This window comes from Suricata suricatta, chromosome 13 (genome assembly GCF_006229205.1).
Source record: "Suricata suricatta isolate VVHF042 chromosome 13, meerkat_22Aug2017_6uvM2_HiC, whole genome shotgun sequence".
Taxonomy (NCBI): domain Eukaryota; kingdom Metazoa; phylum Chordata; class Mammalia; order Carnivora; family Herpestidae; genus Suricata; species Suricata suricatta.
The window spans coordinates 83201801-83220713 of NC_043712.1; the positions used below are offsets into that span (position 1 = coordinate 83201801).

General features: G+C 38.7%; 1 protein-coding gene across 6 annotated transcripts in view; it reads right to left on the bottom strand.

Moving 5' to 3' along the window:
• Positions 1-18913, bottom strand: part of RFX3 (regulatory factor X3) — a 261029-nt gene that overhangs the window by 68213 nt on the left and 173903 nt on the right. For 4 of the 6 annotated variants that reach the window (XR_003901718.1, XR_003901719.1, XM_029919467.1 and 1 more), the window contains exons 5-7: positions 15903-15977; positions 7141-7322; positions 3531-3650 (exon numbers count right to left, since the gene is read on the bottom strand). Coding sequence is in view for 4 of the 6 variants with exons in the window: in XM_029919467.1 (XP_029775327.1) it covers positions 3531-3650; positions 7141-7322; positions 15903-15977 (377 nt within the window). In the remaining 2 variants the exon portion in view is untranslated. The remainder of the gene's footprint in view (positions 1-3530; positions 3651-7140; positions 7323-15902; positions 15978-18913) is intronic. The other 2 variants (XM_029919468.1, XM_029919469.1) reach the window with 2 other exon arrangements.

Below are 18913 nucleotides of genomic sequence, written 5' to 3' on the forward strand. Positions count from 1 at the left end.
TCAGTTAGCAGGACATCATCCCAAGAGCAACTGTACACAATCCAGGAAGTGTATCATGAAAAACAAACAGGGGCGCCTGGGTGGCTCAGACAGTTAAGCGTCTGACTTCAGCTCAGGTCATGATCTCGTAGTTCATGGGTTTGAGCCCCGTGTCGGGCTCTGTGCTGACAGCTCAGAGCCTGGAGCCTGCTTCAGATTCTGTGTCTTCCTCTCTCTCTGTCCCTCCCCTGCTCATGCTCTGTCTCTCTCTGTCTCAAAACTAAACATAAAAATTTTTTTTTAAATAAAAACAAAGGAAACTTCAGTACAGTTGGCCCTTAAGCAACACGGGTTTGAACTGTGCAGATCCTCATGCATTTAACATTTTGTCGATAACCACAGTGCTGTAAATGTATTTTCCTTCTAAGTTTCTTAATAACATTTTCTTTTTTCTATTATTTTACTGTAAGTATACACAAATTAATACATATAACATACAAAATATGCATTAACTGACTGAATATGTGACCAGTAAGGCTTCTGGTCAACTGGTCTATTATTAGTAGGCTATTATTAAGTTTTTTCCAGGAGTCAGAAGTTATACCCGGATTTTGGACTGCGCGGGGGTCAGCGCCCCTAACCCCCATGTTGCTCAAGGGTCAGCTATATTTCTTTGCTTCTCTAACATCCTATGCCACAAGAGAGCAAACACCGCAAGAAACTAAAGTTGGTATGATTTGTTAATATCACTGAGGATTTTATATATACATCCACATTATGTCTAGGTCTAAAAGCAATTACAATTAGATGAAGATGGCAGGCTTTTCATGGCTTATTAACCTTTAGGGCTCTGGCATGTGTTTCATAAGGAGATCTTTGTGAGTCCCAGGAGCTGCTACCCTAACCCGGGTTTTCTACAAACAATGTCTCTTGAAGGCTACCATTTTGTTGAGAACTTGCTGGGATTCTTCGCAGGTTAAATCCAGCTGTCTTACATGCAATTTATCAAGTGCTTGTTCACGTTAAAGTTGGAATATGTTAGTTTTGAATTAAACTTTTTTTTTTTTTTTGGTCTCGATCTCAGCATCAGCTGCACTGTGCATGAGGTATGAGTAGAGAGAACGCACCAGAAAGTAAAGGCTGTGTACGCAGTCACTAACAGGTGCACAAAATAATTACAACCCAAGAAAATAACAATTCATTACAATTCACACAAACTCCATCTCCATATAAGGGACTGTTCTATGATTTATTTTATTGTATTTTTCTGAGCTCTTTTAATATATTTCACAGACTATACCTCAAAAACCAGAAATCAGCAATTTAAAAAATAAGGTTGCGAAACTGTGAATTAAAAAGCTAAAAACCTTGAGATAACCTTTATTTAATGGCCAATCTTGACCTGAATCTTCAGTCTGGGACACTCGCACCAGAAATTATGATTGTGTTAAACTACTTAACAAGCATCTTTACCTCTGGCCTGCTCCCATTAAATATGTCTTACCCAAAATAAAAAAGTTACCCCTCTAGAAAAAAAATCTAGAAGTTTCATTATTCTGCTCCAAAGCCTTACACAGCTTCCAAGATACGTTATACACCAACCACAGACTTACTAGATTCGTATACAACCAAGTCCTCCAACAAATGATCCAAAGTACGTTTTATTTATTTATTTATTTTTAAAAAATATTTTAATGTTTATTCATTTGAGAGATAGAGAGAGACAGCATGAGCAGGGAAGGGGCAGAGAACGAGGGAGACACAGAATCTGAAGCACGCTCCAGGCTCTGAGCTGTCAGCACAGAGCCTGATGCGGGGCTTGAACTCCTGAACTGTGAGATCATGACCTGAGCCGAAGTCAGATGCTCAACCGACTGAGTCACCCACGTGCCCCCCCAAAGTACGTTTTAAATCTCCTCTTGTGCTGAGCCAATCTCCCGAGTTCTGCCCGTGCCATGCGAGCCTCCCCAAATCACATAGTACTTACCAAGGATGTCCTGGACTGTACCCTTCATTTACCCACATTCTTCTCAAATAGCACTTTGCCTAGGACACTTCTCAATCCTCCTCTCTCAGGGTTTCCTTCAAATTCCTCTGTATGCCATTAATTCCTGGATCAGCACTTTACAGACTGCATTACTTAAGAAAAATGTTTCACGTGCCTTCTCTTCTAATTTCTTAATTCCTCAAAGTCAGAGCCTGTGGCCTCCCTGGGTACATAGGGTCTAGCAGGTAGTAGAGACGCAATCAATGCTTGCTGACTAAAGGAGGGACGGACCATTGTGTGATACACTGTTCCTCCAGCAGTGACTTGGAGCTAATGCTTCCGGCTAAGCTGGTGTGGGTGTGCAGGGGATCTGGCCAACCACCCCAGATCAACAAAGTGAGTCATCTGACTACCAGCGTTCAGCCCTCTTTTCTCCTACCTAACTCTTCATGCTCAATTGAAAAGAAAAATTATGCGGCACCTAGGTGGCTCACTCAATCAGTTAAGCGTTCGACTTTGGCTTCGGTCATGATCTCACAGTTCGTGAGTTCAACCCCCATGTAAGGCTCTGTGCTGACGGCTCAGAGCCTGGAGCCTGCTTCAGATTCTGTGTCTCCCTCTCTCTGCTCCTTCCCTGCTCATGCTCTACTTCTCTCTGTCTCTCAAAAATAAACGTTGAAAAAAAATTTTTAATAAAAAAAATTTTTTTAAAGAGAAATGGTAACTACTATTATGGCTGAGCTATACTGGTAAAAAGGGAGAGATTTTTCATTTTATTTATCCTAAACTGATATAAGCCACATGAGACTAGAAGGCCCTTGGCTATGTAACAGTATTATGAGCTTCTGCAAATCATTTAGCCTCTGCGGGACTGAAATGAAAAACAGAGCTATGAAGGCTTTGATTGTCACAGGGCTGAGGGGCCAGACGAGACAGAGGGATTTTTTTCAGTTCGAAGATCTAGGATCCCATTCATCCATACATCTACCTACACCTTCCTCCATCCACCCATCCATTCACCCCACCACCACCACCCATCTACGCACCCACCCATCCATCCACGAATGCTGGCGATCTCTCCCAGCTCTAATATCTACAATTCTTCATCTATGAAAGTTGGAGTCCAAGAAAATGTAAGAAGTCCTCAACGTTTAGCCAGTACTCATGTTATGCCAAAAAGAATGGCCGAGGGAGATGCAAGACAGCAAGCGGGGAACTCACTCACCAACGATGAACCAAGTTTCTCCAGGTGATGTTTGCTTGGGTTCACTCCTTACGTTTGGGGTTTGGTTTCGTTGGCTGAATAGGTTGGAAACTCACACTTAACGTAAAAAGGGGCCAGAGAGGCCAAACTTAAAGAAGTGATTTTAAAACACTTGGAACACAGACAGGATGAATGAAAACCTACTAAATCGTATTTGAGGACGGTCCACGTGGAAAAGCAGGCGGCCAGAGCCGCATTCGTGCACACTTAGGGACATCTGCCCTGTTGTTCAGAACAGAAAGGAGACGGAACACCAAAGGGGGCGTGGCTCCGACGGGCGAGCGGGACCCCGGCGCCTACCTTTGCTTCTGCTGCATGGGCTGCTGCCTCATCGCCATGTACTGCATGTCTTCTTGCAGGCGGTTGAGAGGGGAGTCTGGCTTGACGCGGATCCCGTAGTAATGGTATTTGGAGTTTCCTCTTCATAAAAGAACAGCAAACATTAGAGACACAGAAAGTCAGGCAACCCAATGTTCATCAGACAGGATGTCCGTTTAACTTCACACTTGGAACGACTCGGCTAAAAGCAGCATATTCGTTATTCGTGTTACGGATTTATGACCTGCCTGTTCTGGATTACCTGTGTATTTTCGTGGCAGCTACACTTGGAACAATCAAAATAAGATTCCGAATCCACCGGCGCAAGACCCTGTGAAAAATCTTTCCCTATAAACTGAAATATTAGTACAATAGGCCACTTATTCCATTTTAACTTGATTTTCAAGTTTACAGTCTAGATTTAATTTAGAAGGGGTAAAGGTAGAAAACATGCCTGGCCAACCAAAATTCATTAACAGGACAAAGGGCTACACGCAAGATGGGAATTTATTATAAAGTGGTTACACAAAACGAAGAAAAGAAATCGAATTCTACTGTCTTGGGTGAGTTCTACATGCTTACAATGTCTGTTACTGCAGGGATGGGGAAGGTACCTTCCTTGATACAGAATGCTGTGGGAAGGTCTGTCATGTATTATTCTGAAACCTAAAAGGAAGCAAGCATTTAATCCACTGATTTTAAAACATATTTTATTAGTCTCTGTTTTAATGAATTCATATTACTTTGCAGGCTGAATAAGATGTGTCACAACAGACATGGGGAAGTTTCTCTGTGAAAATGGCAAATTTCCACCTGGATAAAAATTGTCACAATTTTCCCATCTTCATGAGAAAGACCATGTTTGTTATTAGAGATGACAAAGTTTTGCTCTGAATGAAATTTGCAAATTCTTGCAAAAATAACATTTTAAATATGTAAATTTTTGCAAAGGGAAAATAGTTTTTCACAGGTCTATATATAGCAAGGCATCAGCTGCGTTTTCCATTTTTTTCTTTCATTTACAAAAAAGAAATGCAAGAAGAGCGTGGATTAAATATTTTATATAAAAATAGAACAGAGTTTGACTTCCAAGATTAAAGAACATAGATTAGATGAAGCCCACATATTCGAAGACATTACAATCTTATTATATAAATAATATTGCTAGTTTAAAAGAGTGGGGCATCTGAATATCTATGTAGTTTCGGCAAAGTAGAATGTATGGAAACTTAAATGCATTCCCCTTGCAGAGATAGATCTTGTCTCCAGAAGTCACTGCAAAATAGAGCAAAAAAATGAAAACAAAAAACTCAATTACTAGTGTTCTCCCTTATAAACAGGAGTAGGGTAAGTGGAAGAGGGGGGGGGAGGTGGGGAAGCAGGCGACAGTCCCCAGGGGACGTAGCCAATGACAGCTATGGAGTAAAATGGGGTCTCCCTTGAAGACTGAAATAGATGAAGTGTCTAGTTTCCTCCCTGTTTCCTGCAAATCAGCATTTTCGTTGGGTCAGTGGGGAGACGGTTGGGGGGTATCAGCATGTCCCATGGTCTTCTTTGCTTAAACTTAATTTGTAGATGGATGTGAACAAAAGACACCTTTTGATTTGCCTTTGCTTAGAAACGTGGTGACTTTATTTATTTGTTTATTTTTACCTAGCTCTAAAACCTCAAGAAAAAGTTCAGTGCTGCCTCATGATTTATACTTATTTTCTTTCTGTTCCCTGGGTTAGGAGGAGTAAATGAACGCTAAACCAGTTCTCCTGGAAGAATGAATCCTTGGTGCTTTACCGTCACCATCGTCACTGTCTCTACATTTGAGTTCTACTGTCTTCATAACATAGCATTCGTTTAAACTTTCCCCACTGGATTTCTTTTCTCCTTATTTTTCTAAGGCTCTACTTTCCATCTCTCACTGCAAACACCACATATAATTTTAAAAGGAACGGGAGACACAATTGTTACATAGTGAGGGGGCAAAAAAGAACACCAGAAAGTAAAAGCTGTGATATTGCAAAATGTACTTATGGAGTATGGATTCTACTCATTCATAAACCCAAACAACCCCAATTTTGGCCCTTTCTATTTTAAAGATGTGTTTCAAGGTTTGAATGGAGCCTCAAAATAGGACCCATTGAAATCCCTTTCAGCAACAAAAGGAGCACAACAATACTGCTATTAGAATGTTGAATAAAGCCCAGAGTCTCAAAATATTGGCATGGTATGCATAACTACTGAGCCTGAGCCTCCCGCTAGCGGATAGGAGGTTAGATCCCCAAATAATGATTTTTGTGGTTCTGGGAAAAGAAATAGGAGAAAAACAAAGAGCTTTGTTCAAGGGACTGAAAGCTTTAGTTCCTTTAGCCTGAATAGACAATCATATTCTCCAGTTTAAAATATATTATCTTTTCAAGTATAGGTAGAAGACAACATTATTTATGAGCAAGTGGAACCTCCAGCAATCTGAAAGCTGCACAATCACCTGAAATGCAAAAGGATGAAATAACTCACGCTTAGGATACAGAGACCTCGTAAAAGACACAAAATTGACACTCTCCCTTTTGCGTAGCATAAATTTACAGTGAAGTCAATTAGTAAGGATCTCTTTATTCTATTAAAAATATTAAATAGTCTTTACTAGACTATCATGAGGCTGTGACTTAAAACGAATTAAAGAAAGAAAATCTAATGTTATATGGCGTGGAAACTTTATTTTTATACTTTTTATTATGGATTTCTATAGGCTTTAGGAAATCAAAAACATCCATATCCTTCTGCCCAGCTTCTTAAAATATTCATGTTATGATAATTTGCAAAAACTATAGAAGGGCAAAAAAATGAAGCTCTACAGTTCCAGCCACTATTTTCATCATGTTTTGATTAGGAAGAACACTCCTAGCTCTTTCCGAAGGAAGGAAACGAGGAAAGAAGAGTCTTCTACTGGCTTCCATGCTATAGAAATACACTGTCTTGTAACTTCTATACATGGATGGTTGCACACTCAAGCCTAAAAAAGGCTAATAAGAGGTTAAACAGAAACGTGTCATTACTGAGGGCTTCAAACACCCCAATTTTTTTAAGTTCGACAAGTGATTTTAATTGATCTCCAAAAATGAAATGAAAAACTCAGCTTTAATTTCTTACTCTATTCAAAGAGAAGAGTTATTTATAAAGACATTTCAATATAATTTTGCAAGAGTCAAGAGATACATAGTTTTCCATTTACTATGTCACTTACCACCTCTAGTACGATTATTTTTAAAAAGAGAAAATAGTGATATACACTAATTTTTAAGGCACCATGTGTAAACCTTACATTAACAGTTTGGCTTGCTGATTTCTGTATGACATGAGAGGCCGTTCTTCCCCCAGCTTTGGGCAGCTGGTGTTTAAGACAGTGCATCATCCCAGTTTGGCGGTATTCACTGATTAATGACCTTTCCCCTTTTCTCAAGAGACTGTATAAACTGAGCCATTTCCTTATTTTTTTCTTTATATGTTATCTGTAATCAAGCTCTTTTGCTCCAACAATATCCTGAACTGCTTTGGTTTGAAAAAGAGGGATTCATTTAGGATCTTAGTTGTTCGTACTAACCTAGTTCCCAATCTCCTGGTTCGTAGCCCCATAAAAATTGACCTTATTAGTTTTCCAAAAGAAGCAGCATTGACTGGGTCCAGCTTGTGTTCCTGGCAGTGTCGTAGGTAGTGGTTGTACAGCGTGCTTCTAGGAAGGCTCACTCCCTCCGCGGTCTCGTAGTTGTCCAACAGCCACTGGAGCTGGTGTGAATAAGACAGGGTAAACACAGAGAAACCACAGAATTTACCAGAATGTCTACCAGAGCCCATGGGCGCAATGTAGAGAACTTAGGTTCTGTACTCAGCGACTTAGTTCATCTACTACATTCAACTACAGGACTTGGATTCATCAAACCTTGTCACAGGGTAGGTAAACTGTTGTAATTCAAAGGCTGGTGTGATCTGACCTTGAAAACTCTCAGAAACGTGAAGGGCTCAATATAATTTAGGACCTTGGACCATGTCTGTTCCTTTAGTCAAGCGCAAGTAAAAAAAAATACTATTTTTCCTGTATTGATTGCAATTTTGTAGACAAACACCTCTTCGGGGAATTCAAATGATCCCTTTAACCAGTCATATATAAAATTTGTAATTGGTACAGAACAAGACATGTTACCAAGCCTGGCAGGCTGGCACATAATATGTCTCTAGTGTTGGTATGGTATGAACAGCAGGATGCCTTGTATGAGTTTTTGTATTAAGTTTCTATTCACTTCCCTAGAATTTTAATTTATTTATCTAATTTACTCAAACAGGTCAATACCACAACTCTATTATCTACTGGGTAAAATTCTGCAAGCAGAAAGGAGGAAAAAAAAATTTAGCCATTTCTTCCCAGAAGGAAAGAAACTATTGATCTTTTAAAAAAATTATGTAATAAAAAAATCATTTATTACAGTCATTTGAGTTTTTCCACCTGAATGCTCTGGTTTTGGTTTTTTCCCATAATTTTGGAAGATACATTACAATGGTAGCTGGTAAAGCAACATTTTCTCAGTCTATTGTTTACATTTTAAAGGTCTGTATTGTCCTATGTGTACTTCTTTAAAGTACAGAAAGCGCAAAAATATTTTAGAAAGCATAAACTAGGTGTATTCTATTAAATTTCAACATTAGGAAAATTAAGTTATTAACTCATCCATTTGTTTATTTACAAAAGGAGAACTGAACAAACACTTAAATGATTCTCTCAAGGTCAACTGTCTCAGAGCACAACCTGGCTCCCAACACACATCTTCTGACTACGTGCACACTAGTTACTGTTTCCAAAAAGCAACAAATACTTCACAGTACTTGTCTCAATAAAATTTCCATACCATATATAAGAGATGTGATAAAGAAATGATATTTTACATACAATTTAATTAAATAGAAGTTACGGAAGCCCAAGAATTTCTTTATTGTGCGTCAATTATGAACCAGGCAATGTGCTAGGCACCTAGTGATGCAGAAATGAATGTGATCTCACCTCGTCCTCAAGAATTATGATCATATTCCAAAAAAAGATAATATGGACACTCAAAATACATTAAAACATTTGTCTGTTTTGCTTGCTTATTTTAAGATTTGTGAACAAACTCAAAACCTGGAAGTTCAGACTCCTCATATTAAAAACTTTTCAGAATTACTACCTTTGACTATGACAAAGGAATTGTCCAGAACCATTTTAATTTCAAATATTCCTACATGATGCTTATGTTTAATTAAAATTATGTTGTTAAACTCATACTGATGTTGGCTTAGAAAATATGGCCACTGAGCCTACAAGACCGAGCAGAGCACTTTTAAAAATAAAGTTCACGTTCCTCGTCAGGGAGACTGAAGTTCTCTGCGAACCAATTATGCATAATGTACATTTAAACATACCTGTTGCCTCTGTAATGTATACAACCCTCCCTTTTCAAAAGGTTACACAAAATAAACGTTCATTTACATAAGACAAAAAATTAAAGGTCAAAAAGAATTCTTTAGAGATGAATCATGTGTAACCTGTCAGTAGAGAAGTTTTCCAGAGGCAACGACTTCTAAGTGTTCTAAATGACACATAGAATAAGTTCACTTACACATATTCATTTGGTATAAAAGAGAAGGGGCAAAAAGCTTGGGAAATCCAGTTATTATGGGTCAGATTAGCATTCTGCCTACAACGGTGGGTCAAGATGTCTCTTGCGATTCTTCTTAAATTTTAAGATTTGGGGGTTATGAACACAATGGGGGTTGATGAGGCATGAAATATAGCAATACAAACCCTCCTCAGAGAGTTCATCCGCGCCTCAGTAAGATGACAGGACTCTGAAAGCACTGTTACCTCACTTGACTGGTGTTGGGAGAAGGTTTAGGAAGCCACATTGCATCAGAGAGCTAACTCTGGTTTTGTGTGCATTTAGACAGAGCCTTCTACTGGAATTCGAAATATGTAAAGATTATAGAAATATAAAACAAAGAAATGAATAGTCTTCGAGAAATTCACTTTCTGGAGATGAAGGAATAGAAAGGAAACACCAAAACCAATGCTGAGAAAGGCAAACATATCTGAACTCTAAATTTAATTTTGTGGAAAACAAATATTTTAAGTCTCATGCTCTACCGACTGAGCTAGCCGGGCACCCGACAAAAAACAAGCTAATCAAGTACCCACACCCACAAGCATGGCACATATAACATGTGTAAGTTAAAAATGCCAAAGCTTTGCTTGTCTATATCATCTACACTTCCTCATACAATAGTGCATATCGTCAAAGCCAAAACAGTATGATTTTGTGGCAAAAAAAAATACTAGAAGTCAAATATTCCTTCCTTTATGAATAAATAGCATATACATCTATACAGGAAGCCAATAAAGATATAAAGCGAATAAAAACAATTTGTTTAATTAATGAGCTACAATAGAAAATTTCTGTAAACTGTCTTAACTATTTGCTAGTTTTCTTGCAGTATTTCATAACTGAAAAGTAAAGGCAGAAATGAAAGAATGAGAGTTTACTAGTGTCTCATGATGCAGATAACTGTCGTGTAGATAGAATCTGAAAAAACAAATCTAACAATAAAATATTTGAAGGGTATGGTCTTAAGGTGCTTTCATCAGAATGAAAAGGACTGCAAATACTAAAGTTCAACATAAAATATTTAGAGTCCAAAGGTATGTTTACATATATAGAAGAGTTAATGTGACAATGCTTCGTCAAAGAAAACTTTTCACAGAAATAGATGATTCTAGCAAAAGTGGGCTTGAAATACTCAGAAGCCTAAATAATATTACTCCCACCCCGAAAGAACAATTTAGGGAAAATGAAGTTTTTACTGGATTGGCTAGGTGCTCCTCGGAGAAACGCTCAGCGAGTCAAAAACCTGGACTGACCGCTTTGCAAACTTCCGTTTTTGTCTCGTTTCACAGGCTTACCCACTCCTCTTCATTTCCAAACCAGTTTTTCAAAACTCTGAGTTCCCTTGTAATGTGTGTGTGTGTGTGTGTGTGTGTGTGTGTGTCTATGCATACATTTGTGTGGATACATATTTACATATGTATATAATGTATCTCTCTCTCTCACACACACACACACACACACACACACACACACTTATACACACTAAATAACGACTAGTTGGTCTGAAAGCCTCCTCGTGAGTGGGCGTGCTGACGACCACCACTTGGTCGCAGAGTTCCCTGCCTCACATCCGCAGGAGGCTGCCGGAAGGCTGGAGACCATCTGGGAAGAGCAGGAGGAGGTGGCGTGGAGGTAAAAAGCCCCGAAGGGAGCAGGTGGCCCCTGCTGCGGCCAGGGAGCCTGGGGACAGCCCTGCCACCCTAGGGAAGGGCGCCCAGAAGCTCGAGATGGAAGTGGAAATTGAAGCCACCAGATAAGATTTTGAGATTTATCAAGGGATTCTAAGGTGCATTCTACATGCCAGGATTTCACCTTCAAGTTTTGACACAGTGATCAAACTGTGAATCAGATATTTGAGTCTGAAACACAGGATAAGAAGGGATTAATTTTCTTGTACGAGCAAGTTGGCTGTTAAGTGTAACCCAAACTCGTAGGCTTCTCGCGTTGCCCAAGAGAAGTTAATGCCTGTTATGAGATACAGTTTGCTTGGGTTTTGTCTTTAATAGAATGCATTTGGACACTAAAATTCCAGACCCTTAACACTTAGTAATTTAGAATGAAACTATTACATTTTTTTTACTCTTTTATAAAATGTTGTAAAATATCTCTTTACACTTATGGTTTGAAAAGCCCATAAAATGCCATAGGAACTTTTAACCTTTATCTTTAAAACTTGATTATTCTACTAATGAACCAACATAAATTCACGTAGGAGTGGAAGCCACGATAATGGCATCTGTCAACCTTTGCATTTAATCTGTATTAATCAGGATAGATTAAGGAAGATGAACAGTTTCTATTTTTCCCAAAGGGAAATACTGATTGACAAATAAAAAAAATACACATTGCATTCCCCAATTAACATCTAAATGTAACATTTGGCATTTTTTCCCAGATGGATTATTATCCATTAGGATCCATTTTAAGTTCAGTTCACTGATGATATGCATTTTGACAGGTATTATTTCTGTCATAACTTATATTTACAATATAGCAAAGTTGAAGGAAAGTGGGTATAAAACTAGGGTTTGCTTCAAGCTGAATAATTTCAGTAGCTAAACCCAGCAAAAATCATAAAACAACTATTTCCTAGATTATAAAAAGTATATAAAATAAATGCCTCTTGCTTTTTATAAACTCTAAGTGGAATTTTAAAAAAATGCACAAGCTCTAGAACATTATGTGGGAACTGGGAACAATTAATTTAAGAACACTTCTGCATTCACATTCACAATCTAAAATATCTCACATTGGATACAAAATAATCACTAAATGCCAATTTATATTAATTACAATTTAGAAGGAGAATAAAATAAACAGAAGTCTGCAGTGACACCCTAGTTCATCTTGGGCAGACTATATACATCATTTACCCCCATGGCGTCTTCACATAAAAAAGATTTAGAAACAAAAATACTTAAACAGAAATTATGATACGAATAGAGTGAATTCCATAAAGCTAAATCAAAAGTACCATTCTAAGAGACAAGGAGATGAGTGATGGAGGGGTTTGCAGGATTATATTATTTGAGAGGGGAAAAGGCTGTCTACCCCTAAACTGAAGGCTGCCCACGGGGAAATGATAGAGAGATCGTGCATTCTTCCCCTCACGTGCTGTGCAGGGACAAGTCCGCTTTACACCAACTGTGTTCACACAGCGACCCACCAAAGCATGCCCCATCATAAAGCTATGCATGCACGGGTCCCCAAATAAATGCACACACGCTTGGCAAAGGTACTTAGAACATGGAAGGTAAGATAAGATCTGGTCCCTTCTATTGTTTCTTGTGTTCATCCATTTAACAGATACTGAGGGAACTTCTCCCACGTACCAGGCACTGCTCTAGGCACCGTGGATGCATGAGTGGACAAAATGTATAAAGTCCTTATTCTCTTGGGACTTTAACTCGTTGACGTATATATACGGACTATCTGCCTAAATGGTGTTACTACTGAAATAATTGCCATTATGTGAATATTAACAATCTATGTCAATATTGACAGTGATAGAAAAAAACCTGGCACTTGGTGTAACCATATTCAGTTTAGTGGGGCGCTAACGGGGTATGAAATTGAGAAGTTATACATGCATTTCAAGCTGGAGGATAATTGCAAGATAATGGTAAAAACAGACCAGCAGTCCTAAGTACTGTTAAGAATACGCTGAAAAAGAGACACAAAAATTCAACACCCCTTTCTGCTCCACTCCATCTTCTAATGCGTAGAAAGGTGAAAAACAAGGTGATCGAGTCTGGTTCTACCGACAGGAGGTTATTTGGTCTGACTGAATTACTGTAAACCATCTGTCAAAAGGGAAAATAGGAAACTCGTTCGATTCCATATTCCAAAATACAATACAAGAGTAGACTTTCAGCTCAAAAACCATGACGAAGATGCCTCTTTGGGAACTAGTAGGGGCCCCTGGTGGGCTCAGTCGGTTAAGCGTCCAACTTCGGCTCAGGTCATGATCTCATGGCTTGTGAGTTTGAGCCCCAAAATCAGGATGCTTCGTATTGTGTCTCCCTCTCTCTCTGTGCCTCCCCTGCTCATGCACTTGTCTCTCTTTTAAAAATAAGCATTAAAAAAAATTAAAGAAAAAAAACTATTAAATATGGGACACAAATTATTGATCCCATCTTCTAATGTTATGCCTCATGAAATCAATCCTCTGCAGAAACTGGTAAATCAGGGAACTGTCATCACAAAGTTGGATTTGTGTCCACTTAAAAAAATTCCATATAATGTCCTATACAGTGAGGGATAAGGGATAAACATAGATTTTACTGACATTTAAAATATGAACAACATATTTTAAAGAAACGTTTCCACTAAAATTTTTCTTTGCAACTGAACATCACCAATTAATTTAACAGAATTTAAAATGCCCTTGGCAGGTGGTGATCAACTAGAAAGAACACAGGCAGGAGCTTACTCCAGCTTTTGGATCAATCTAACAAGCATTAGGAGCATCACTAGCTTTGCAAGAACAGAAAAACAACAGGGTTCTGCTATGTGTCCAGGGAGAAACCTGCCTGATCGGTCGGCAGAAACGTGATCTTTTCTTTACTGTTTCTATACCGTCTGCACAATCGTTTGCATCTCGAAAGACTTGACGGTATGGGTGCTTCAGGTGAATTTAACTACCTCAGAGGTGTAATAAAAATGAATCAGGATCTCTAGGGAAAGATTATATCACTGCATGAGCAACATCTATGCCCACAGTATATACTGAAATGTCTCTGGCAGTTTTGAAATACTATGGAAGAGTCACTGTGCTGTGTGATAAAAAATATGAAGCCACAGAGTCGCAAACATTTATTTGTTGTTTGTGAAGCTACATTCACACATTCATTAACATTAAATGTTATTTCATGGGTTACAAGGGAATGGTAGTTTCAAAAAAACCCCTGAAAAGTTTCAAACAAATCCACAAAAATGTACAAAAACACCCCGTGTTTTTATACCTACATTACTGGTCATGAAATACTGATAAATACAGGTCATTCAAGTAAAAACAGCATGTCGCATATTTTACTAAACTATATGATTCAAGTGAAAACAAAGTATGAATTTAAGAATGAAACACAGCTTCTCAGAAGTCTGATAGTTCAAAAAAGGTAACTGAAAACTCTGGGTGTTCTTCTTCTTCTTCTTCAGTCCCTTTACATTTTTGACTAAAAGTGAACGATATTTTTACGTGCCATTTTGAAAACACAAACACCAGTTAGTCATTACCATCCCCTGAAAGCACACAGTCCCTCAGCCTTTATACACAACTGCAGAGGCAGGCTAACACAGCAGGGCTACACCGAATGAAATACACAGGAGAGTGACATACCGCATACAAATCAGATGGGGGGGATCACATTCCTTAAATGGTTTCACAAAGAAAGGCCAAACTATATATTGCTTTGAAATTTACAAACCATACTGTTCACCAAAATGGCAGGCATTCTCCGAACTGGCTAACCTGTTTTTATTTGCCATGATACTTCCCCTTTTGAAAAAGAATAGGCATCTAAAAAATGTGTAAAACACAAGGACAGTACTTAATGTGATGTTGGAATATAAAATTTAAACGTTTGGAGAGTCAATTATTGAAAAAAGCATAGCGAAAACATTTTCTGTGAGTTAAAGGCTTCAGGGTTAGTGAAAAATAACAATATTTTGTTTCAGTTGGGTGATCCAATTTTGAGACTTTTCAGTCACAAAATATGGGGAAGGATTTTAAAATCATAATACGTTATCTCTAAAGTTGAGAATACATTATTGGTTAGGAGGGAAGACTCTCTTACTGTAGTATTGCACATTGATTTAATTTAACAGATTTGTGTAAAACAGATCGAAGTCATAGGCCTATTTACTTTCCCCCATATATTCAGAAATACAAAAACAAAAATTAATTTTCATTTGGCATTTCCATCAGTTCCTCCAAAGTTGAAATCTGAAAAACATTTACAGTTTCACAAAACTGTCACTGCTCTTGTCAGACTTACCAGTGTCAAAGTGACGGATGATTCTGATAACAGTTAAAGGCTTCAAGGCGCAGTAACAATAATCCTGTTTAATATCAATTACTAGCAATGTATGGCTTATCTAGACTCTCACTTCTTCTCCTGGCCCAGGTTCATTTCTCTGTAGGTCTTAGGACCTGCGCTCATCTAGGTCGCTGTTTCCTGCCCACCTTCTATGGTCTTACCGGTAAATAAATCATTTTCAGACAGTTTACCGTTGGGTTTGGCATGGATCATCTTTTTCCACTTAATGTTACTGGTTGTACAAGTAGACACGACCGTATCTCTGCTTTAGACGCAGAGAGGCAGATTACAAGCCTTTGTTTCGAGGTAAATTAATATAAAACTGGAACACTTTAAGTATTTAAATCCCCCATCAATTCATTTCCACATGTAAATGGCAGCTTGTTATTAACTTGGAAGTGTTATATCTGTACCAGAACAGTACAAAAGCCTAGTAAAGCAGTGTCTTGGGGGCTCTATTATTTTTAGATATCCCACTGTACAAAAGAGCCATTAAGTGATACAGAGATCATAAGGGGCTGAGAAAGGAAGGCTAAGAAGCAAAATAAATAAGTAAATAAATAAAACAAGCATTTAGACGCAAGCAACACATGCGGAACAAGCAAGAGATTAGTTTACATGAAGAAGAGGCAACTTACATGGCTGTTGAGAAGAGAGCTTCTGTGAGTAGACAGACCGTCAGACTTTTGCAGCGTCTCAATCGCCATTTCAATCTGATAATAGATGTCATTAAAAAAAGGGCTCAAGACAAGATAGTGGTAAAAGGCTCACCAGAGCATTTTTGATAGATTCTCTCAAGTTCAATTTCTCCTTCAGTGGTGGCTAATGAACAGCTCTCAACTAAATGTGTATTTCCCCCATCATCCCGCCACCCCCAGAATAAAATAAAAATATGCACACTAATAAGAAGCCCAATCACAAAAGTAAACCTTTTTTTGAACATGCTGTAATCATAATCAGAATGAAGGCCTGGAGAGGAGGAACCCCAGGGGATTCTAGTTTCTATTTATGAGAAAACGGTCTTGACCTTCAGAGGTCAAGAGGTGGGAGCGTCACCACTTTCTAAACGGTATTTAATATTTGCTCTATTTTGTCGCAAAAGAAAAATTACACTGCAGATTTTATGTTTAACATGCATTAGTGTTTTAATGCAAATGTACAAAGACACCTTCATTAATGTTCAAAAGCTACTAAATCTATCCATTCCTCTTTTAACTTCTTATTGAAATTTGGACATGGAAGGTCATTAGTATGAATAGACACTAAGATGTAATCATGGCCCCTACATTATATTTTAGAAAGTGGTGGTGAGGCAGAGCTACTAGAAATGACAGCAGAAATGGAACACAGAAAGAAAATAATTCAGAGTCAACAAAGAAAAGAGACAGAAACAGTTTTATTCCCTGTAATCTTAGCATACCATGAGCAATGAGAACACCTTAATTAAGTAGCAGGTGCCAATAATAAACGAGATGCGCTCCTGATAACTTCATACTCCAAGGTCTCCATCCCTCAGCTCCTAGCCGCAAAGCATATACTGTACATTCAGGTTCTGAACACCTTACTCGGTATTTAGTTACTGGGTTATACCACCAATATCAACTGCAGTTAAATTTTTTTAAAAATCACATTAGGTGAGAAAGAAAAATTGACTGCATTACTTTTATTTCTACCACCTGATCAAATCAACAATTCAGTATAAGCAGCTATAAAAAATATTTAGTGCTTTCCAGTGTAAACGTACTCATAGTTTACAGCGGCTATGGAAATTACTGACACTTTGAAATTGTCCCCCCAACCCTACAAAAACAATGGATGGAAATGTCCACAGCAAAGTCTTTTTTCCCCCATCAACTTTGCAACTTCTTTCTGGTGGAACTTTATCCGCAGAATGTCCAGCCTCAATTATATCAACATTAAATCTAATTTTCTTCCAAACAACTTGGGAATTTAATCGCTTTAATGTTATTTTATGCTATTTCCACAAGTTACTGGTTCTTCCTCCTGAGAGTTAATAAAACAGAACACTGACAGAAAAGTTAGGTTAGAAATTACAGAAAACATATTTTTAAATAGATATGATACTTCATAAGATGCTGCAATACAATTTGTTTCACTGTTAATTTTTTTTTAGAACACAAAATTAAGTAACCTGGCTTCTAAAGCATTCTCCCTGCAGGTGGAATGTTCTGTTCGTAGAGTTTACCGGCATACTTGGAAATAAACTGAAGAAGGTGATATTGTACAAGTGAGAAAAGAGACATTACAGAAAGAGCAGTGTAAATGTAATGAGTAACCAAACATTTTACTAAAATGTTAAATTACAAAACTATAAAGGACCTCAGTATTGCATTTTTAAAAGGGCATCAATAAGTGTTCTTGTTTTCAAAGAGAACACATACTTAAAAAACAAACAGCTGAAAAGCCGAACCCTCGTGTGATGTTAGATCATTTCTATGAAGAATTTGCTCAAAACTCTAATTTGCTAAAATGCCTGCATTTCCTTTCAAGCTTGCATGTGGAAAATTCAAGGCTGGATTTCGGTCTACTAAATAAAAATAAAATGACCTGTGTCATGTGGTTTTACACATTTAGATGAAAGGTGAATATGATCAGAAATGTATCTGCAATACTGCTGGAGAAACCCTGTCTGCGTTTATTAATGAGTAATTCTAATTTCTTTAGGACTAAAAGGATTGGAGGTTGTTATTATCTTAGAGAGTGGGCATTAGAGGGGCGCCTGCGGGGCTCAGTCGGTTAAGCATCTGGCTCCAGCTCAGGTCATGATCTTACATTCGTGGGTTCGAGTCCCGCATCAGGCTCTGTGCTGACAGCTAGCTCAGAGCTTGGAGTCTGCCTCAGATTCTGTGTCTCCCTCTCTCTCTGCCCCTCCCTTGCTCACTCTGTCTCTCAAAAATAAATTTTAAAAAATAAAAAAAAAAAAAGTGGGCATTAGAAACAAACACTTTCCATTTCTTCCGTAAGCCAGGTAAGCTTTAGACTATGATTATACAGGAGGTTGTTTTCTGAAAAGTCAGTTCTCTGAACAAAGGTTCGAACGGTGCCCAGGGGTAGCTCTGAGTGAACAGCCATCCCGGAAGCGAGTCACCAGTAGCGGGCCTCGCCTCTCTGTAACCACCTAAGACCAGGTGACCCTGGACCGCTGCCTCATGATCAGATAAAAGGCGATGGCAACTCTCCTGAGATCAAGTGGCGGGGAGTTCCGTCCGAGAAGAGACGTCCAGCCTGGAAAGACAGGCCTTCTGACCATTAGGTGAGATCAGTGGGGTGAGTGAGGCCAAGAAGCTCCCTGTGGGAAAGAGCAGGGAAGAAACGACCGTCCCAGGTGGCCAGTCTGGGGACATGACTTCCTAAAACAATCTGGAAGACACAGAAGACCCTCACCAACATACGAGGGACGATTTAAGACCCTCCAGCTTCACCCGCTGACACAGGACTCCAGCAAGAACTGGGGATATCCTCTGGGGGTGGCGCTCAGCCAAGGACAGGAGACTCTGGTCCCGCTCTACTGCAGACACGCTTTCAGAAACAGGAGAAGAGGACTGTGCACCGAGTGTAGACGGGCTGCTGACGTATCAGAGGGGGGCAGGCTTCTGGTGCAGAAGCGAGAAAGCTGAGCCAGCGGCTC